Genomic DNA, 23,000 nt, shown 5'->3' with positions numbered 1-23,000 from the left:
TCGGATTATGGAATTAGAAGTTATGGCCAAAATACTTTTTTCATAAAAAAGCACATTAAAAAGTCTAGCTCACTTTTTGGGCACTTATTCTCAACCGATTTGCTCGCAACAAGTTGCAATCGACGCAAAATCCTGTCTCATTATTTCCTATTGAAAACTGACCTGAGCGGACTATGGGCTTAGAAGTTATGACCAAAATACATTTTTTCATAAAAAAGCACATCAAAAAGTCTAGTTCACTTTTTGGGCACTTATTCTCAACCGATTTGCTCGCAACAAGTTGCAATCGACGCAAAATCCTGTCCCATTATTTCCTATTGAAAACTGACCTGATCGGACTATGGGCTTAGAAGTTATGGCCAAAATACTTTTTTTCATAAAAAAGCACATTAAAAAGTCTAGCTCACTTTTTGGGCACTTATTTTCAACCGATTTGCTCGCAACAAGTTGCAATCGACGCAAAATCCTGTCCCATTATTTCCTATTGAAAACTGACCTAATCGGACTTTGGGCTTAGGAGTTAGGGCCAAAATACTTTTTTTTCATAAAAAAGCACATTAAAAAGTCTAGCTCACTTTTTGGGCACTTATTCTCAACCAATGTGTTCGCAATAAGTTGCATTCGACGCAGTATTCTGTCCCATTGTTTCCTATTGAAAATTGACCCGATCAGACTATGGGCTTAGAAGTTATGGCCAAAATACTTTTTTTCATATAAAAGCACGTAAGTCTAGCTCACTTTTTGGGAACTTATTCTCAACCGATTTGCTCGCAACAAGTTGCACTCGACGCAGAATACTGTCCCATTGTTTCCTATTGAAAACTGACCCGATCGGACTATGGGCTTAGAAGTTATGACCAAAATACATTTTTTCATAAAAAAGCACATCAAAAAGTCTAGCTCACTTTTTGGGCACTTATTCTCAACCGTTTTGCTCGCAACAAGTTGCAGTCCCATTATTTCCAATTGAAAACTGACCTGATCGGACTATTGGCTAAGAAGTTATGGCCAAACTGATTTTTTTCATAAAAAAGCACATCAAAAAATCTAGCTCACTTTTTGGGCACTTATCCTCAACCGTTTTGCTCGCAACAAGTTGCAATCGATGCAAAATCCTGTCCCATTATTTCCAATTGAAAACTGACCTGATCGGACTATGGGCTTAGAAGTTATAGCCAAAATACTTTTTTTCATAAAAAGCACATTAAAAGTCTAGCTCACTTTTTGGGCACTTATTCTCAACCAATGTGTTCGCAACAGGTTGCATTCGACGCAGAATTCTGTCCCATTGTTTCCGGATCGGACTATGGGCTTAGAAGTTATGGCCAAAATACTTTTTGCCTTTCTCGTATACAAAGTATACGTAAAGACTATGTTCGCTCCAAAAACGAACTTTTGATTGGAGGCCCGGAGACCCATAGTGTTATATACCAATCGAATCAGCTCGACGAATTGGAGTGATGTCTGTGTGTGTGTGTATGTGTGTGTGTGTGTGTGTGTGCGCAAAAGTCTAGCTCACTTTTTGGGCACTTATTCTCAACCGATTTGCTCGCAACAAATTTGATTTCGACGCAGAATCCTGTCCCACTGTTTCCTATTGAAAACTGATCCGATCGGACTATGGGCTTAGAAGTTATGGCCAAAAGATTTTTTTTCATAAAAAAGCACATTAAAAAGTCTAGCTCACTTTTTGGGTACTTATTCTCAACCGATTTGCTCGCAACAAGTTGCATTCGATGCAGAATCCTGTCTCATTGTTTCCTATTGACAATTGACCCGATCGGACTATGGGCTTAGAAGTTATGGATAAAAAAAAACTCATATAAAAGCACATTAAAAAGTCTAGCTCACTTTTTGGGCACTTATTCTCAACCGATTTGCTCGCAACAAGTTGCATTCGACGCAGAATCCTGTCCCATTGTTTCCTATTGAAAATTGACCCGATCGGACTATGGGCTTAGAAGTTATGGCCAAAATACTTTTTTTTTCATAAAAGCACATTAAAAAGTCTAGCTCACTTTTTGGGCACTTATTCTTAACCGATTTCCTCGCAACAAGTTGCATTCGACACAAAATCCTGTCCCATTGTTTCCTATTGAAAATTGACCCGATCGTACTATGAGCTTAGAAGCTATGACCAAAATTCTTTTAGCCTTTCTTGTATACAAAGTATAGGGGAGACTGGGTAGACTTGATCCCCTTTTCTGATTTCCGATGTATCACAGCCAAAAATAAATAAACATTCGCGATTTCCACACTGACTCTCTATGAAATATAGTATTTAACCTTACTGATGTATGACAGTCCTTAAAATATTGTTGTTATTGATACATAATCGATTTTTTAGAGTGCTGTCAAAAGTCTACTTTTAAAATATTCGGGGGAAATTGATCCCTCTTCAAGAGCTTGCTTTGTTAAAATTAGAAAGGTGCCCTCAGATTTTTTAAATATTTTTCCTTCAAAACACGCGCAATTTTCGAATTGCTGTGCGTATACATGAACGATTTTTGTTATTGAATTCGACAGCACATGTTATTTTTAAATGTGGGGAGACTTGATCCTCTTTCTATGACAACTACCCAATAAATAATGTTTCCTGCCAACCCTTCATCAAATCTGCCAAATCTACAAAAAATCAGCAGCCAGAGAACAGATTTATATTTTTTTGAATTTTTGTATGGGTGATTAATGGGGGATCAAATGTCCCCATATTGAGGCAATAACTTCAAATCCAAATATTCTAAAACTTTGATGGAATGTTGACATTTCCTCCAGTATAAATTATTAAGCACATTTATGGCTTTGTGCTGTGAAAAAACGAAAGCATTTGGTCATTGTTATGAAAAGTTATTCAAATTTTACGAGGCAAATAAAAAAATCTTTAGGAAGGTCGAAACATACAAACCGCCCTGCAGAATAAATAAGGTTGTCAATCCAAAAAATAGCTCACCACATAAAGGTCATTTGTCTAGAGGATCTATACTAAAAAATACGCTAGAACAAAACTACTTTAGTTCTCGATAAAACAGGGGGTGATCAAGTCTCCCTGGGGATCAAGTCTACCCACCTTCCCCTACTTAAAGGCTATATGTTCGCTTCCAAAAACGAACTTTTCATAGGAAGCCCGTAGAGCCTTAGTGTTATATACCGATCGACTCAGCTCGACGAATTAAAGTGATGTCTGTGTGTGTATGTGTGTGCGCAAAATAATCTCACTGATTTTTCAGGCACTTATCTTATACCATTTCAATTCTTAGGCATTTATCCTCAACCGATTTGCTCGCAACAAGTTGCATTCGACGCGGAATCTTGTCCCATTGTTTCGTATCGAAAACCGACCCAGTCGAACTATGGGCTTCGGAGTTATGGCTAGTATTTACAAGAAAAATATTTTTCTCTATTTAGGCACTTACTCTTGGCCGATTTACTCGCAACATTCGACGCAGAATCATGTCCCATTTTTTCCTATTAAAAATTGGTCGGATTGGACTATGAGCTCAGAAATTATGGCCAAAATACCTTTTTTTTCATACCAAAAGTGAGTAGAAATTACTCACTCACAAGAAACGAGAAAGGCACCATCACCGCTAGGTGGATCAATCTGGGTTTTTGCATAAAGGAAAAAACAGAATACCTACTTGTACGCGCGCGATGTCTATTGCGAACACGACTCATAAAAAAGCGTGATATTTATAATGGAAATGTTACACTATGAAACACTCTAGATTAGAGTGGCTTGATTTATGGATCTTATTTTTCTAGGCTCTTCTAGGAAGGCATGGAGTTTCAAGCGCCTATAATAATTTGATATTAAAAACTTGATACATTGACTTACTTCTCGGTACAATTTCACTAAGTCTAAAGAATTATGCTCATTTTGCTCAAAATTGTTCACCTGAAACCATCCCGGGTTAAGGATGTTCAATCTTCCTCTCGGTCTCTATATCAATCAAAATATGAACTGTCGACTCACGATAGCCCTTCTCTGAAGCTTTCGTTCATCATTAAAGTGGATGTTGAATATTCAGTTTTGATGGTTCCTCTCGAAGCTCATGACTAGCGCGTGGTACTAAGCAAATGGAAGATAATTGATCCAAATATATGCGATTGATCATGAGTATGGCGTCATCCATAAATAAAGCTGCTAGGGAATTAAATATAAAAATTATCGGCTCTGTTCGACAAGAGCTTGAAGTACATTGCAACCACTTTTGAGTTTTTGCCTTTCCATCAACCACTTAAATCTGCTTCGAGTCGTTGTTCATTCAATCGTTGGGTGCTCATTGAGAAAATCAAATTAAAAATAGCTTGAAGATACTTGACAGCTTTTTGTTGACAGAAAACTCGAGCAAGTCAGACTAAGTTAATTCGAGTTGCCGCCAAGAATCTTTCACAAATGCCCAATTCGTGTACATACAGACTTCGGTAGATTATAATTGCAAAAAATCTAACAAACGTTGTTCGAATAGATTTTGTAATAAAACAAAACTCGATAGACAAATATTTAAAATTAAAATATAATAAATTAACATTTATTTCTTTCTATTGGTCAATGAAGAACGGGCTGACATTTAGGCATTGCAAAAAAAGATTGTTTTCGACCAATTCATTCGTTTTTCAACAGTTGAGATCCAAGAGCATGAAACTGTCATATCGCTCAGTTCTATTTTCAGCAGATTTGAACCTCGAATGCGCCACAATGCGCGAGGTTGTGAGAAAATAATCCAGCACGAATTATCACTTCTCTATCAAACTGAGATTCAAATGTGAAACGCTAACGCAGTACTTTAGATGGCACGAAAGCTTAATCACTTACCCAAATATATCCTTTCACATTCACATCAATTGATTGATTGATATCTTCAACAGTGCTGTTCTGCAGAAACTTAAAATGAATCAAACCCGCATTGTTGATTAGGATGTCTATTGGTGCGACTTCCCTGTAAATAGTATCCATCAGTTTTTGGACATCATCATATGAGGACACATCCACTTTATACGCATAGGCAGAAACATTTTTTCGCCGCACCTCTTGGCACGTTTGCTCTGCAGATTTCAAATTCACGTCCACTATGACAATGTTGCACCCTTGGTTTGCAAACCTGAGGGCCAACTCTCTTCCAAGACCTCCAGCACCACCGGTGATCTATGTAAACGAAACCAATTTAATTAGCTCCTCTCTGCTCATTCGTTGGAAATTCGGTCCAATCTGTTACCATCACTAGCTGGCCAGTCACATTTTTGGGCTGTTTTGGCCACACCAAACGAAAAAAGCTTTGAAACAAAATCGGTTGACCCATCGCCGTCACTTTGATTATATCGACCACTAAGAGCACAACTTCCACGACCAGGGCAACAAGTGACCACACTTTTTTGAGCACCGGTGAGCGCGGTTTAACAGAATTAGTCATGGTTTTTGCTTAGGCTAGGCCCGGCTAGCTGTTGCTTATTTGAACTCTTCAATGCGACTGACTATTCGCTCGTTCGCGGTATCATGTTAGCCCTCGGCCGTTGCAAAAAAAACAAAAACAAAAGCAACACCTTAGCGGTTTCGTTTTGGGAAGCCTAGCATAACTATCTGGCAGACTTTAAGATAACTGAGATTATGTTGAAATTAATTTGGATTTATATGCATTTACCGTGAATCTGGGACAAAATGCGAAAGATTAATCAAAATGCCTCGCTTTACGGTACTTTGAAATAAGTTGCACCATAAATCAACTCATCATTTTTTTTTTAGCTAGCTCGCTTCCTTATAATCGGTCTATGTATGTTGGTACAATCATATTTAACAAGCCGAATTACAGATCCATGAACAAAAATTCGGTGCAATGAAAGGCGGATAGAGATGGTTAGATACCCAGAACGAATTGAGGAAGTTGGAAGCAAGAGAATGTGGGCTTCAAAGATTTTAAGAATACATCCTGATTTTAAATTCGTTTATTTTCTAAAATTGTATGGAAGTTTTCTTATTGAAACAAATATTGTTGTGAGGCTCTAACACCAAACCAAATACATAACTCAATTTATACCAAAAGATAACTTAAACCCCGTGCAAGAAGAACTAAAAATAACGAATAATTAATATTTTCATATTAGACGACCCTTTTCTTATTTAGATATGGTTTGTCCATGTTTGTATTTTTTTTGCAGCCTCACATTGGAAGCCGATGGACGTGACACTTTATACCCAGGAAACCGAGAAAGCATCGTGTGAGATATGAAGTCTCCACACAATCGGAATCAATCACACCATGCTTAGGCCGCCTGATACTTGGAAAATCACTCAGTCGATTAGCGACCACTTGTTGATTTGAATATAATCGCTAGGCACGCTATGTGAGATAATAAATATGGGCTTGATCGGGTGGATATTTAGTGCCAGTGTACAGAATGGTTGTAGGTAATACCGTCGATTCTCGTCGGGATTCCCATTCTGTGGATCTAAACATCAATGTTTGTTGATATTTTTACCTCTCGTTAATATTTGTCAACCTTTATTTGCATCCACTTGTGAAACTGGGATGTGCCTAGCTGAAGCATTTGTAATCGAATAGATGGCTCTAATTAAATAAAGGTGGCTAAATACCCTAATGAAAGACAGGCTTATGCAAAATTGAACCTTTGCCTTGCATTTGCTCTGCTCTAAGACAAAAAGTATACGATCTCTTAAAAATACGAAACAGTTGGAAGTTTGTTTTTATTCAGAAGTCATAAATATGTATTTATGGCTTATTATTAAAAATAGAAAAAAAACTAATCTGTTTTGAGTTAAATAATTTTATAAAATAAAAATAAATTATTTAATTAGCATTTCTTTTTTCAAAGAGAATAAAAAGAGTTGGGACATATTTCAAGATAGATATGTTAACATTCAAAATTATCATACTACAGTCGCTTTTCAAACGATAAAAATGTTCTCCACATTTTCTATCAAAACAGCAACCTATCAATCATAAGAATAATTAAATAGTTTTCCTGTTCAAAAACTTGTGATTTTTTTTTTATTTTTTTAAATATTATCAATTTTGTTATCTTCTTCTTCTTATTGGCATTACATCCCACACTGGGATAGAGCCGCCTCGCAGCTTAGTGTTCATTAAGCACTTCCATAGTTATTAACTGCGATGTTTCTTAGCCAAGTTAGCATTTTTGTATTCGTATATTATGAGGCTAACACGATGATACTTTAATGCCCAGGGAAATCGAGAATATTTCCAATACGAAAATTGCCTAGACCGGCACCGGGAATCGAACCCAGCCACCCTCAGCATGGTCTTGCTTTGTAGACGCGCGTCTTACCGCACGGCTAAGGAGGGCCCTAAGGTATCTTCTAGGTACGCCTAAAGTAAAGACAAACTGTAGAATGAATCTGTCTTAGTTTTCAGCAATAGAACAGGTTGGTTTTTGTTTCGGATTCAAGATGAATGAGAAAGATGTCTTTTTTATGACGGTAACCTATAGATGGAATACCGCCATTGGGTGACAATGCGTCTGGGGGGTGAGAATGGGTCATCGCTCTCACCGGCAGCCTGGAGGTCGTAGAGCAAAATCGTTCAAAAAGGTCTCTTATATTTTAGTCTTCTTGCCCTCAGATACATTCAATACATTCTACAAGCATTCAAACATTCTAGTAGTTTAAACAGTAACCCATTCTCACCCCATTTAACCAATTGTCACCCCCGACGAAGGTAATTAAAAATAATCAATAAGCATGCCTCAACGATTATGAATTGAGAAAATGTCTAATACTTTGAAATTCATGTGGGAACATTCTTTCTGTACCATGTACATAAATTTGATTTTGTTTTAGCCATCTATGTTCTCGAAGCAGAAGATAAATGCATCGGTTTAAACGGTTCTCATTTGCTTATTTGGCGTTTCTGTCTGCAAAAAATAAATAGAAGTGGCCTTGCTTCTCATTATTGCTGTGCAGTGAAGTACCATAACAGTTACCCTATTTAATCTATTCTTGAAGTGATCGGGTGAAGTGTGTAGTTCAATTATAGCAACAACGCTCGCATTACAAATGGAATAATTGCACACTTTCATTTGCCACAAACAGCGTATAAGGGAGACTTGCTGAAAATGAACCGGTTGACAATAATCATTCCATTCTATACTGTTTGACTCATATTCCGAACACTTAAGAACATTTTTCACATCAAAGGCCTATATGCACATGAATAATTATGTTGTAATAGATCAAAGACGTGAACGACTTAATTAAAACTCCGGACCCAGCCCCCCACCCCCCCCCCCTTAAATGCACTGAAATGCCCCGAAAATGTCGGATTCAATATTCGCACTGCGGTAAGTGCGTACGTTCCTGATGACGGTGAAGAATTTACCGTCGATTAGAACATGTTCGATTTGGTTTTCCGTTACTTGATTAGGTGAATTCCATGTGGCCTTGTGGATATTCTAGCGGGGGAAGAAAGTGCTTCGGATTACCATTCCGCGGGAGGCTGCAAAATTTATGCACCGTTGGCCGTTGTCGTTCGATAGGTTTCGACAGATACCACTTCGGAATATTTGTATATAGGAATTATATCAGAACCCAAAATCATGGTGTGGCATGCTCCAGAAATGACCAAAAATAAGTTTCCTCGACCCTTTGGAAACCGGCCCCAAAATGGCCAGTTCAATATTTTCGCTCAATATTGTCAATATGAGTATCAAACTCCAGCATTTTGCAAGACAAGTCAAAATATGGCATCCGGATATGGTTCTGACGACATTAGCCACCGTGGATTCAGTTCCAAGGCCCTTGAGGAAGCCTCCGGAAGCATCGAAATCGACCATTTTCGAAATGTCACAAACTATGGCAACATGGGTATCAAACTTCAGTATTTTGCAAGACAAGTGGGATTATGACATTCGGATGTGATTATGGGGACATTGGCCACCCTGGGATCAGTTCCGAGGCTCTTATAAGTGCTTCAGGAAATTTCAAAATCGGCCATTTTCAAAACAACACTACTATGGCAATATGGGTATCAAACTTCAGCATTTTGCAAGACAATGTCATCCGGATATGATTCTGGGGATATTGGCCAACATGAAGGCAGTTCCGAGGCCATTGGGGGAGCTTCCGGAGGCAATTAATTTTTTGTGGATTCTAATTCTAGAACAGAGAATTTCCAAATATGAGTCAGCCTAGGGCAGCAAATCTCTTTAAAAGACAATCAATCAATTAATTCAAGAAATTCCTGTATAATATTCTATTAAATATGAAGAAAAAGCAGAAGCACAATTCCTCCTTGAAGTGACTCAAATAATCGTCTAAAAAGAAACTCTAGAATGCCATGGAATTGCTTCAGAATTTTATTGATAATGTTCTTTGATCTTCTAAGACGTACATTTTTGTTTTCACTATTCAAAAACACTTTCTGAAATCGTGCAAAAAGTGCGTTAAAATTCGGAATTTTTAGAATTTTGTTTTTCAAGATATTCATGCCGATTATTCACCATTAAAGATTGAAAACTTTTATCCAATACATATAGCAATATTAGAATTTTCAAAGTTATGGAACTTATTCTTTATTTTCTTTGTAAACATTTAGAGAAATATTCCGGATTAAAAAATCTCAAATTACCTAATTAGTATACAAGTTGGGGTTTGCCAAGACTAGGACTAAGTATGCAGACTTACCTTAATCTCATCCCAAGGGGGGCCTAGCCTACAGATTCTACTGATATGGCGGCCTCTTGCCGCCGGATGGTGAACCCTGGCCTAGTACCGATGCAATGGTTCAGCTTTGGGAGGGATTTGCGCACACTGCACTCGCGGAAGGTCGGGGAATCCCGATTTGGGAAACGTTTTTGGAACTTCGGCTTTGGCCACACTTGCCGACACTGTTACAGCGGCGGGTTCGATGCCCGTGGCTATCGCTAATCACGGATTCCACCGTTCGTCCATTCACTGTTATAGACCATTCACTCCGGTCAATGTAGTGAGGTTTCCAACAGGCTTTCACTTGTGCACACGCGGAACACTTCGAACTTTGGGCTTCACGGCGTGTGTGAGGCAAGATTATATAAGAATAATTCTAGCTCCTATACATTTAAGCTTTAATTTTATAATATTTATGGAACATTGAAAATGTAACAAATGTTAATTAAAATTTTCTCAATTACCAATTTTTTTCAGAACTCCTGATTTTTTTTAAACAAAATTATTCAAGAATTGTTCGGAAGCTTTCCAAGTTCACCCACAGTCTTCTCATGAATCCTTCTAATTCCTCTTAGATTAATCGATGTTCATGAAAACATCAAAGTTAAATAATACAATTTCTCAGAAAATGAAAAACAAAGAATAATATAAAGTTTATTTAAATATTCTTTTAGATATTATTTTTTGCGGCCTTTCTTAAAACATTTACATGTAATACAGCGAAATTTTAATTGCTAATACCTTCTGCAAAAAAATAAAAGTTATTATTATTATTATAATCTTTATTAAAGAGGTTTTTAGCCCAAGGCTAGTTCACCTCCGAAAAATAAAAGTAATTATATTTTAATCAAATTTTTATTTTCATCAGTTTGCTAGGGAATCAGAACTGTTATAGTATAACCATGTTTTAATGTACGTGTTGTTTAGTACCAAGCACAACTTAACATATGGTCAGTCATATGACATGACTCGTACCCATCCCGGGATCATGTGGATTATGAAACCAATTACCTGGATGAGCAGACCAAATCTCTCTGATTTTATTCTTCTTCATTCACCACCGCTGCACTCGCTGCCTCAGACATCATCGGCCTCTAGCCGTGAACTCCGAGCGATGCGATAGGCGATTGCATCCATCACAACCGACCCCACTGCATCCGACCATCATCAAGCACAGTATGACAAAAAAAATGCGCCCACTTCTTTCATGCATATTCGCAGACCCACCACCCACCGACAGTTCTACCGATGGTGACTGCATGCTGTCGCTGTGTATCAGGTATCAGAACGTCGGCTCAGGAGGCACGTTCCCCTCAATTTGGGAGATTTGTGCCATCGCCTTCACTGGCCTTTCTCATCATTTACCTGACGGAAAAGGAAGTGAAAAGGGGAATGGAAGAGGAAGTGATGTTGGAAGGAGAATGGAACAGGTTTCTGGAGAAGGAGGATACATTCAATAATACATACATACGTTGCATTTTGTAAAACTCAATGATACGCGAAGCATAAAATATACTGGATAAGTCACACAATGCAAATGCATATGATATACCATTTATAGGAAAGCCAATTATGTAGACTCACACGCATTAAGCTAGGGACAATGGACGAACGTCAAAGACGAAACACAGAGTGCACTGTGAAAAACGCATAATGCGAATCCATATAGGTGACAAACACAATGTACATTGTAAAAAACGCATAGTGCGAATCCATTCGTTCATTTATTTAGTTTACATCTAAACAGATAACACTGAATCAACAATTTGACGCCACAATACACGGTTCGATGCCGCATCTCTCCATCCTCGGATACGCCCCACGCTCGCCAAGTCGTTTTGCACCTGGTCTGCCCATCTCGCTCGCTGCGCTCCACGCCGTCTCGTACCTGCCGGATCGGAAGCGAACACCATCTTTGCAGGGTTGCTGTCTGGCATTCTTGCAACATGTCCTGCCCATCGTACCCCATGGGCGTAGCCAGGATTTCGAGCCGGGGGGGGCCCGATTTTTTCGTCTTCTATATCGTAGTAGTTTTATACACCCACATGAAACCAAATCGAAACAATAATGATTAAAACAATAATGGATTTAAAAATGCGTGATTTATTGCTCATCAGATATTTTTGAATAAAGTGAGAAAGTTATTAACGAGCTTAGTATTCAGAAAGAATATAAAATCGGCTGTAACAATTATTATAAAAATCCTGCATTCTTCCATAAGTTTAAGAAAACTAGAACCATACATCTGAATTTCAAAACATTCTATCCGAAATTATATCTGGGATTCTTTAGGAATGCCTCCACCAACTTCTTCGGCAGTGTCTTCAGGAATTCCACCTTAAATTTTGCCGGGAATCGCTCCGAAAATTCCACCATTATTTACTCCAAAAAAATCTTCACGAACTTCTTTATAAGTTCTGCAAAATTCCCTGCAATAATTCAAATAATTTCGTGCTGTTTCCCATAATTTTTAAGAATAAGAATATTCCGTGGAAATTCCGCAGAATTGCCAGTAAATATTCCTGAGAATTTCACGAAAATCTTCGAATTTCTTGTGTAAATTCCATCAAATTTTCCGTGAATTGTTTCGAATAATTTCTTGTGAAATTTTCGAAGAATTTCTCCAGGAATTCCACCGGAAATTTATACAGAAATTATACCGAAAAAATTATACCGAAAATGAAATCAACAATGGAATTTTCGGAGGAATTCCTAGATTAATTCGCAATGAAATCCTGAAAGAATTCCGCTGAAAACTTCAAGATTTCCACTGGTAGATCCTCCAGGAGTTTCTCCGAAAACTCCTCCTGGAATTCTTCCAGGAGTTCCAGCGGCCTTTCCACCAAGAATTTCTCTAGGATTTCCTTCGAGAATTATTCCGGTAGTTCTATCGGCAGTTCCTCTGAAAATTCATCTGGGAATTTCGGCAAAATTGGAATTTATTTAGGCTTCTTCAGGAATTTATATAGATTTTCCACCAGAAGCTTCTCCGAGATTTTTTTCCGGGAGTTTCTTCAGAAATTCTTCCAGAAAATTCCTTCGAGAGTTTCTCGGGGAATTCCACCAGCAATTCATCCGGGAGTTTCTCCGGGAATTCCACCAGAAGCTATTCCAGGAAATTATTCAGGCTTTTTTCAGGAAATCATTTAGGCTTTCTTCAGAAATTAAGCTGGAAATTCTTCCCGAAGTTCTTCCGATAGTTTCTCTAGGAGCTTATCCGGGAGGTCCTCTAGGAATTCTTCTAGGAGTTCCTCCTGAGATTCCTCCGGGAGTTCTTACGGGAGCTCCTCCGGCAGTTCCTTCGGGAATTCCTCCGGGAGATCCACCAGCAGTTTCTACTAGAATCCCTCCGGGAGTTACACCGGCAGTTTTTCCGGGTGTTTCTCTGAAAAGGAACTCCCGGAGGAGCTCCCAGAGTAATTTCCGGAGTAACTCCCGGAGGATTTTCTATAGGAATTTCCTGATAAATTATCAGAGGAATTCTCGGAGGAACTGCCGGTGGAACTTCTGGAGGAATTTATTGAAAAACTACAGGAAGAATTTCCGGAGGAAATCCTGGAGGAACTCTCGTAAGAATTCTAGGATGAACTCCCAATGGAACTTTCGTAAGAATTCCAGGAGGAACTCCTGGAAGAATTCTTAAAAGAACCTCCCGGAGGAATTCCCGTAAGAACTCCCAGAGAAATTCTCCGAGGAACTTCTGGAGGAATTTGTAGATAATTGCCTTAAGAAATGTTCAATGAATTCCTGGAAGAAAGCCTGATTGAATTCCCGAAGGAACTACTGGTAGAACTTCAGAGGAACATCCGGTGGAATACCCTAGAGGAAGAGAAAAAATATTTCTGAAGGAACTTCCGAAATCCCATTGCCCGTGAAATTCCTGCCAAATATCGTCCAGGAATTCCCTGTAAAGTTCCTGGAGGTATTACCGGAGAATTTCTTGGAAAAACTCCCGGAGGAACTTCCACAAACACTTCCGGAGGAATTCCCACATGGAAGTCCTGAAATAATTCTTAGAGAAGTTCCCAAAGGAATTTCCGAAAAAATATCTGAAGGAATTCCCAGAAAAATACCAGGAGAAATCAATGCAGAAATTCCCAGATGAAATCCTGAAAGTATTCCCAGATGAATTGCTGAAGAAAATCTCTGCGGATTGTTCCGAAGAAATTTCTGGAAGAACTCTTGGCAGATATCCGAGTGAAGTCCGGAAGGAGTTCTAGTACACTTCCGCGGAAAATCTCCCGGAGAATTTCCTGAAGGAATTCCTAAAGAAGTACCAGAAGAAACTTCCGAAAAAATACCGGTAAGAATTTCTGGGGAAATACTTGGACGAATTCCAGGAGAAATTCATGAAGATATTTCTAGAGGATTTCTTGAAGGATATTCTGAAGTAATTGCGAAAAGAATTCCAGATTGGAATGCTAGATGATTTCGCTATTGAATGTTTGGAGGTATTCCCGTAAAATTTCCAGGAAGTAATCCCGGAGGAATTAAAGGAAGAGTTCCGAGAGGAATGCCCGGAGAAGTTCCTAGAAGAAATTCCGAAGGAATTCGTTCGAAGGATTTTCGAACGATTTTCAGAGGAATTACTTTCCGGATAACTTTCCGGAGGAATTCAGAAGTTCCCAGGGGAGCTTCTAGACCAGAGGTTCCCAAACTTTTGGATATGCGACCCACCTAGCAGAATTCCATATTGCTTGCGACCCACCAGCACCAAATCCATTGATTTTGTGAAATTGGATAAAAATGAGTTTGAGTTAGAGATTAGACAAATTATAATAAATTGCTTTATATCCCATCATTGTATTTGTCAAAAATCCGCCAATTTTTTGGATTGGATGTAGATTGGATTTGGATAGAATTTGAATTGGATTTCGATTTGATGATGATTGGATTTGAATTTGATTTGGATTGGATTTGAATTAGATTTGGATTGGATTTTAAATAGATTTGGATTTGATTTAGATCGGATTCGAATTGGATTAGGATTAGTTTTGGATTGTGTTCGGGGCTTATATTTAGATTGTATAAGACTTCTTTCTACTTGCCCAAATATTGTATAACAAAAAAAGACCGTTGACCTCGTCAGGTTTCTTGTTCTTTAATCATCCAATCATTAGTTAGATCCTAATTCAAAATATGGAATAGATTTGTGGGACAAAATAGTAACAAAATTATGAATTAAGATTTGTCTTTCGCGACCCACCACTGAACAGCCCACGACCCCCCTGGGGGTCGCGACCCACAGTTTGGGAACCTCTGTTCTAGACGGATCTAGAAGGAAAATTTTTGAGCCCGAAATGTTTCGAGTTGTTTTGAACTTTCATATATTATGGATCCTGGATGCCCTAATAAGTTTTGGGAATCTTTTGAATTTCAACCACCTATTTCTGTATATGATTGGATCGTAAAGTGCACATGTTTGAGGGAATTCATTTCAGTACCAGTTCAATTTTTCCACAATTTAGAGGGAGGCGACGGCCCACCCCCTGCCCCCCCTTGGCTACGCCCTTGTCGTACCCTTCCGGCTGTAGCTACCTTCTGGATACTGGGTTCGCCGTAGAGTTGGGCGAGTTCATGGTTTATTCTTCGCCGTCACACACCGTCTTCTTGCACACCGCCAAAGATGGTCCTAAGCACCCGTCTCTCGAATACTCCGAGTGCTTGCAAGTCCTCCTCGAGCATTGTCCATGTTTCATGTCCGTAGAGAACAACCGGTTTTATTAACGTCTTGTACATGACACATTTGGTGCGGTGGCGAATCTTTTTCGACCGCAGTTTCTTCTGGAGCCCATAGTAGGCCCGACTTCCACAGATGATGCGCCTTCGTATTTCACGACTAACGTTGTTGTCAGCCGTTAGCAAGGATCCGAGATAGACGAATTCCTCGACCACCTCGAAGGTATCAAGCATGTACTTTGTCTTTGACGCATCCACCACCAGTCCAACTTTTGTTGCTTTACGTTTCAGGCGGGTGTACAGTTCGGCCACCTTTGCAAATGTTCGGCCGACAATGTCCATGTCATCCGCGAAGCAAATAAATTGACTGGATCTGTTGAAAATCGTACCCCGGCTGTTACACCCGGCTCTCCGCATGACACCTTCTAGCGCAATGTTGAACAACAGGCACGAAAGTCCATCACCTTGTCTTAGTCCCCGGCGCGATTCGAACGAACTGGAGTGTTCGCCCGAAATCTTCACACAGTTTTGCACACCATCCAGCGTTGCTTTGATCAGTCTGGTAAGCTTCCCAGGGAAGCTGTTCTAGTCCATAATTTTCCATAGCTCTATGCGGTCTATACTGTCGTATGCCGCCTTGAAATCAACGAACAGATGGTGCGTTGGGACCTGGTATTCACGGCATTTTTGAAGGATTTGCCGTACAGTAAAGATCTGGTCCGTTGTCGAGCGGCCGTCAACGAAGCGGGCTTGATAATTTCCCACGAACTCATTCACTAATGGTGACAGACGACGGAAGATGATCTGGGATATCACTTTGTAGGCGGCATTAAGGATGGTGATCGCTCGAAAGTACTCACACTCCAGCTTGTCGCCTTTCTTGTAGATGGGGCATATAACCCCTTCCTTCCACTCCTCCGGTAGCTGTTCGGTTTCCCAGATTCTGACTATCAGTTTGTGCAGGCAAGTGGCCAGCTTTTCCGGGCCCATCTTGATGAGCTCAGCTCCGATACCATCCTTACCAGCTGCTTGATTGGTCTTTAGCTGTTGAATGGCATCCTTAACTTCCCTCAAGGTGGGGGCTGGTTGGCTACCATCGTCCGCTGAACTGACGTAGTCATCTCCTCCGCTGTCTTGACTTTCACTGCCTGTGCTCTCAGCGCCATTCAGATGTTCCTCGTAGTGCTGCTTCCACCTTTCGATCACCACACGTTCGTCCATCAAGATGCTCCCATCCTTATCCCGGCACATTTCGGCTCGCGGCACTAAGCCTTCGCGGGATGCGTTGAGCTTCTGATAGAACTTGCGTGTATCTTGAGAACGGCACAGCTGTTCCATCTCCTCGCACTCCGCTTCTTCCAGGCGGCATTTCTTCTCCTGAAAAAGGCGGGTCTGCTGTCTCCGCTTCCGTCTATAACGTTCCACGTTCTGCCGGGAACCTTGCTGCAGCGCGACCGCCCGCGCTGCATCCTTCTCCTCCAGAATCTGTCTGCACGATTGTCGAACCAATCGCTCCATCGACTTCAACCCATATACCCGACGTTGCTCTCCGCTGCGTCGTTAATGGATGCTTTGACTGTATTCCAGCAGTCCTCAAGAGGGGCACCATCGAGCTCACCCTCTTCTGGCAACGCTGCCTCGAGATGCTGCGCGTATGCAGTGGCGACATCAGGTTGCTTCAGTCGCTCTAGGTCGTACCGCGGCGGTCGTCGGTACCGAACATTGTTGATGACGGATAGTTTTGGGCGCAGTTTAACCATCACCAGATAGTGGTCAGAGTCGATGTTAGCGCCACGATATGTCCTGACGTCGATAATGTCGGAGAAGTGCCGTACTTCAATCAGAACGTGGTCGATTTGTGATTCTGTCTGCAGTGGTGATCTCCAGGTGTACCGATACGGGAGGCTGTGTTGGAAGTAGGTACTGTGAATGGCCATATTCTTGGAGGCGGCGAAATCAATTATTCGTAGGCCGTTTTCGTTCGTCAGCCGGTGGGCGCTGAACTTTTCAATAGTCAGTCTAAACTCCAACCTGAACGTGCAAAACTCCTACGATGATTTTGACGTTGTGGCTTGGGCAGCTGTCGTACTCACGTTCCAGCTGCGCGTAGAATGCGTCCTTATCATCATCAGTGCTTCCGGAGTGTGGGCTATGGACGTTGATTATGCTGAAGTTGAAGAACCGGCCTTTGATCCTCAACCTGCACATTCTTTCATTGATCGGCCACCACCCGATCACGCGCCTTTGCATATCGCCCATCACTATGAAATATGTTCCCAGCTTGTATGTGTTGCCGCAGCTCTGGTAGATGGTATGATTACCTCTAAACGTTCGCACCATTTATCCCTTCCAACAAACCTCCTGCAGCGCTACGATGCCGAATCCACAGTCCTTGAGCACATCGGCGAGTATGCGTGTGCTCCCGATGAAGTTGAGAGATTTGCAGTTCCACGAACCGAGTTTCCAATCGCTAGTCCTTTTTCGTCGCAGTGGTCTTCGCCGATGGTTCTGGTCCGTACTCTCTTGTTGATTGTTCGTTGCGTATGTTTTTTTTAAGTCCGGCTTGCAGGGCCTGACACCAAACCCTCTAAATTTTCGGAGGACCATTCCTCCTTATTCCCGGTGAACCATGGTGCACAGTTGCGCTCGATGGTACTCGGACGATGATCAGCCGCCCCTAACATGTAGAACAGACGCTGTTGTGAGCCGATCTTGACATGGATAACAGACGCTCAGTAAGATTTGCACCTCCGGAGAGGAGCAAACCCCCCTTCCCTGTCAGCATACGACCATAGTTCCCACCGGGGTTGGTTACCCGATCTTCCCTAAGGTTGCTCGTATCCCGGCCAGCACCACGGGGAGGTAGGGATAGGAGTTGCTGGGTAAGAGGCTAAGGGCCGCAAGATGGGGTCTATTTTATTCCTTCAGGTACGCGAAGTACCAATGGTACGCTTTACCCAGCATTTCCTGTGCCAATGCGAATGCGAATCCATATAGGTGACAGATTGTTGAAAAACTAAGTAAAACACATATTCATACCCACACTCACGTTGAGATTGAACAAGAGTAGCCAAAGCCGAGACATAGAGTACACTGTGAAAAACGCATAATGCGAATCCGTATAGGTGACAAACACAAAGTACATTGTAAGAAAAAAACGCATTATGCGAATCCATATAGGTGGCATTTCATTGAAAAACTAAGGAAAACACATATTCATAGCCCCACACTCACGTTGAGATTAAACAAAAGTAGCCGAAGCCGAACTTCATAGACGAAACACAGAGTTCACTGTGAAAAACGCATAATGCGAATCCATATAAACACAAAGTACATTGTAAACGCATAATGCGAACCCATATAGGTGACAATTTGTTGAAAAATTAAGTAAAACACATATTCATAACCCCACTCTTATTTAACCACACGTTGAGATTGAATAAGAGTAGCCGATTATCTCGGAGAAAAAAAGTCAACTACGCCATAGATCCGGTTAGCGCAGCGAGGGCTAAATACTGTGAAGGGGGCCCTGGTGCTTCACAGGCTCCGTTTGCGATTAGGTTCCTATTGGACCCCCTAACCATTCATTCTTAGCCACGGTAAGCATAAAGCCGCGTCACACCGAGAATTAGGGGTCACCTGTATGGTGGACTTTTACCACTGGAACAGGCAATCCGTAATGTTATTCTTAGCCAGATAACCAGCTGCCGACATCACACGGCTATCTAGGCTGTTCGTGGAGAGAAGTTGACATTGACTTTACGTCAACTCTCAATGTGGACGAACAGCCCCATAACGAACATAACGAACAGCGAACGAACAAACGAAACAAAAATGCGCGAGCAAAAAGCACGTCAGTACGCGCTGCTGTCACAAGTTGTAATAACTCGCACACGGCAGGCACTGCTTCTTTTAGACTACGTTCAGACTGGTGATATAGAGAATCTTGACATGAGACGTCATATGCATTATTTACAGTGAAGATTATATTTGTGAACTTTGATGTCAAGCTATTCTATATCAAGTGATATAGCTCGTAGTCTGGATGGCTCATTATACACAAAGAAAATCTTCCAGTAGAGCCGAAGGCCTGTGACATACCGCATTCTGATGTCCGTGTTAGGAATGCACGGGATTGGTTACATATGAAATTTTTACTGGTTTTGACAAGAATTGAAATAATCTTAATAATCTTAAGTTTCAATGAAATAGGCAAAATGGTGGAGAGTTTCCGAGTTGATTGATATATAAATCCTTAAAATTCATCGATAGATAAAGGCGCTAGTAACGTTCAAAATCTTCCCTTCCAGCGTAACGCTCTCAATTTCCAAAAATCTAAATGACACCCTGTATAGTAAAGAAAGACGTAAGTCCAACGTCAAAAAATAAAACTAGGCTCTGATGGAGGTCTGGAGACGAGGTGATGCCCTAGCATTCTTTGTGCTACAAATGGGCGAGATGTCGAGATTGAAAAATAGGAATTCTCTTTGGATCTGAATCAAAATTATGGTTTTGCAGTAATTGAAAATGAAATAAAAATGAAAATTTCAGGCGTGATCCATTCCTTTAAAATCGCAAACATGTTTATTCTCGCTGGAGGGCTCGTTGATTGAGATTTATGAGTGATTTTACCAACACTGATCATGTCCATGTCTCATTTTGATATCTCATTACGATTTGCCATTATTGAGCTATTTTCGTCTACTAGAATACGCATACAACTTTAAAATATTCGATGCATTGAATCATGATTCAAACCCAGTCGTACTAATTTCAATTATTGAAAGCTAAAATTCTTAAAAATGCTTACCCAAATGTATCCTTTTAAATTCACATCAATTGATTGGTTAATATTTTCAACAGTGCTGTCCTGCAGAAACTTGAAATGTATCAACCCTGCATTGTTGATCAGAATGTCTACTGGGCCGATTTTTCTGTAAATAGTATCCATCAGTGCTCGGACCTCATCGTATGACGACACATCCACTTTGTACGCATAGGCAGAAATGCCTTTTTCACGCAATTCTTCGCACGTTTCCTCAGCAGAATTCAAATTCACATCCACTATGACAATGTTGCATCCTCGACTTGCAAGCCGGAGAGCCAGCTCTCTCCCAAGGCCGCCAGCGCCACCGGTGATCTACGTGAACGAAACCAAATTATTTAACTCTCTTCTTCGCATGCGTTACACATTTGGCGCAATAGTTTACCACCACGAGTTGACCAGAAACATTTTTAAGCCTCGTTGGAAAAACTAAACGGAAAAGTCTTCCGTAGAAAATCGTTTGGCTCATCGCCGTCACTTTGATGATATCGATCATCATGAGCAGCACTTCCACAATCAGGTTATACATAGACGTCACTTTTCCAAGCATTGGTGATCGCGTTTCGGTCATCATTTACGCTTAAGTTAGGCACGAATGATTGTTGCTTATTTGATATCTACTGTGTGACTGACTATTCGCTGCCAATTTAATAACCGTTGAAAAATAACACCAGTGCGATTTCATTTTGTAATGATTAGCAAGTCAATCTCAATCAACAAATGTAGAAAAAATTGTTACGTAAACCAGTACCGTGAGATTGATTGAAACCATTTTGAAGCAATAAGAATCATGTTCTAGGATTTTGAGTAATTGCGTAATCTTTTATCCTTTGTCGTACACCAAGGCGACGTACCTACCTGAATTAAACTCAAATCAAATTCAAACACTACGAACCATCCGGTCATACGAATCAACTGCTTTATGATGAGATCTAAACTAATCTTGCACTGTTAGCAGGTTTATGTGTAATTATTGAACTATCGTTTTTAAGTTCAAGATTGAATAGCCACATATTCTTAGTATAAGTAGAGGCCATAATATTCATTTTTTTATGGGCCCGAGTGTTGCTGATGTTGCTGCTGATGCATATTCTTACACTATGAGAAGAAACGCCAGACCAGACATCGAATCTAATCACTCAAGTAAAACAACAGTGGTTGGATTTCATTGCAAGGTACTGCGATCTCACTTCGCACTTTGCAAAGTATGATGTAATATGTACAAATATGTATGCGAAAACTTGTAAACTGCCATAAGCTGGAAATGAACTAGTGACACTAGTGACAGAATGCTAATTTAAGTGTTAACCAATGCCAACTTTAAAGTGATATACTAATTTTGAAAAACTGAATTTTATTTTCTATACTCGCAGCATACATCTTGGCTCTGTCTCAATTTACAAATTAAACTCAAATTACCCTAACATTGACCATTTCAAAATTTAAAATCACATACTACTCGATGTATGTTAACAGTTATCTTGCACCGCAAGAAGGATTATTCAAAAATTATTGAATTGTTATTTTTAAGTTTACTTTGAGTTTTACTGGAGAAAAGGGCCTTTTTTGTGCTCTTCGAATACACCTACCTATAAAATCTGCGAAATTGATTTATAATCCATTATTCCTTCTAGAAAATGATAAACTAAATTAGTTTGGTGAAATACTTATAATAAAAGATAGTCCTCTGTACTGCCACATTCGAGCTGAAATGAAACTGTCCCAACCCGAAAACATCCTAGAACGGATTGAGATTCGAACACGTCATCTCCAGATTGGCGATCCTACGCCTTTGCTCGCAAGGCTACTAAATAGGCGATTCTAAATATGTCTATTTCTATTTCGCCAAACTCAATTCTTATTATACACATAATACACAACAGCGGTAGAATCTAAGCTGTTTTTTCAAAGCCACCTCTAAGATGTATTCATTGCAATGCAAAGGTAGACTGATTGCCCCACGTCTGAAATATAGCATCTTTCGGAACTCTTCAGGGAATACCCGTATTGTTTTAAGAATATTTGCTCAAACAAAATTTTCGAATGGTAAGAGTGCTTGTCGACGATGTGTTATTATAATGAACCGAGTGAGTATACTGCTATTCTACTCTGAAAGCGTTGACTACATTTTTATTTTATCGATATTAAGGGAAGGTGGGGAGACTGTATTACTGAGAACCAAAGTAGATTTGTTCTAGCGTATTTTAAGTATAGATTCTCTAGTCAAATGATTGTTAAGTGGTGAGTTAGTTTTTAGATTGACAATCGTATTTATTGTGCAGGATGGTTTATGTGTTTTGACTCTTTGAACAACTTATCAGAACAGTGACCAAACGCTATCATTTTCTCACAGCATAGAGTAATAAATATGCTAAATGATCTGTACTGATACAATTGACAACATTCCATCACAATTTTAGGATATTTGTATTTTAAGTTGTTGCATCAATATGGGGACACTTGAGCCCTCATGTCACCCATACAACAATCTGTCGAAAAAAATACAAACTAATTCCCAGGCTGGCTCGTCTCCACATCAGTAAAGTTAAATTATATAGTTCTTAGTGAATCTGTGTGAAAACCGCGTAAGTTTATATGCTTTTGGCTGTGATACATCGGAAATGAGAAAAGGGGATCGAGTCTCCCCTACTGTATGAACCTTCAACATTCATTGAGTGATTCGCATCCCAAAGCTGATAATTGTCGCCTCGCAGCTGAGCATTCAAGCACGAACACTGCAGGAATTCTAAGCTAAATTACGTAACTCAAATATTATATAAGCATGAAAATATTTTGTTATTTTAATGCATTTTCATGCAC

The 23,000-nt window shown here is 40.1% G+C and overlaps 1 protein-coding gene across 4 annotated transcripts in view; it reads right to left on the bottom strand.

Moving 5' to 3' along the window:
• The window catches only part of LOC134212392 (17-beta-hydroxysteroid dehydrogenase 13-like), a 36,903-nt gene extending 15,726 nt beyond the window's left edge, over nt 1-21,177 (bottom strand). For 3 of the 4 annotated variants that reach the window (XR_009979263.1, XR_009979262.1, XM_062690182.1), the window contains exons 1-2: nt 5,217-5,455; nt 4,817-5,146 (exon numbers count right to left, since the gene is read on the bottom strand). Coding sequence is in view for 2 of the 4 variants with exons in the window: in XM_062690182.1 (XP_062546166.1) it covers nt 4,817-5,146; nt 5,217-5,411 (525 nt within the window). In the remaining 2 variants the exon portion in view is untranslated. Of the gene's footprint in view, nt 1-4,816; nt 5,147-5,216; nt 5,456-20,165; nt 20,496-20,565; nt 20,820-21,038 lie in introns of those variants that run through there. The other variant, XM_062690183.1, reaches the window with a different exon arrangement.
• Nucleotides 21,178-23,000: the final 1,823 nt, after the last annotated feature.

This window comes from Armigeres subalbatus, chromosome 2, assembly GCF_024139115.2.
Source record: "Armigeres subalbatus isolate Guangzhou_Male chromosome 2, GZ_Asu_2, whole genome shotgun sequence".
Taxonomy (NCBI): domain Eukaryota; kingdom Metazoa; phylum Arthropoda; class Insecta; order Diptera; family Culicidae; genus Armigeres; species Armigeres subalbatus.
Note: the sequence above shows the minus strand (reverse complement) of the source record. Positions and strands in the feature narration are given on the sequence as shown.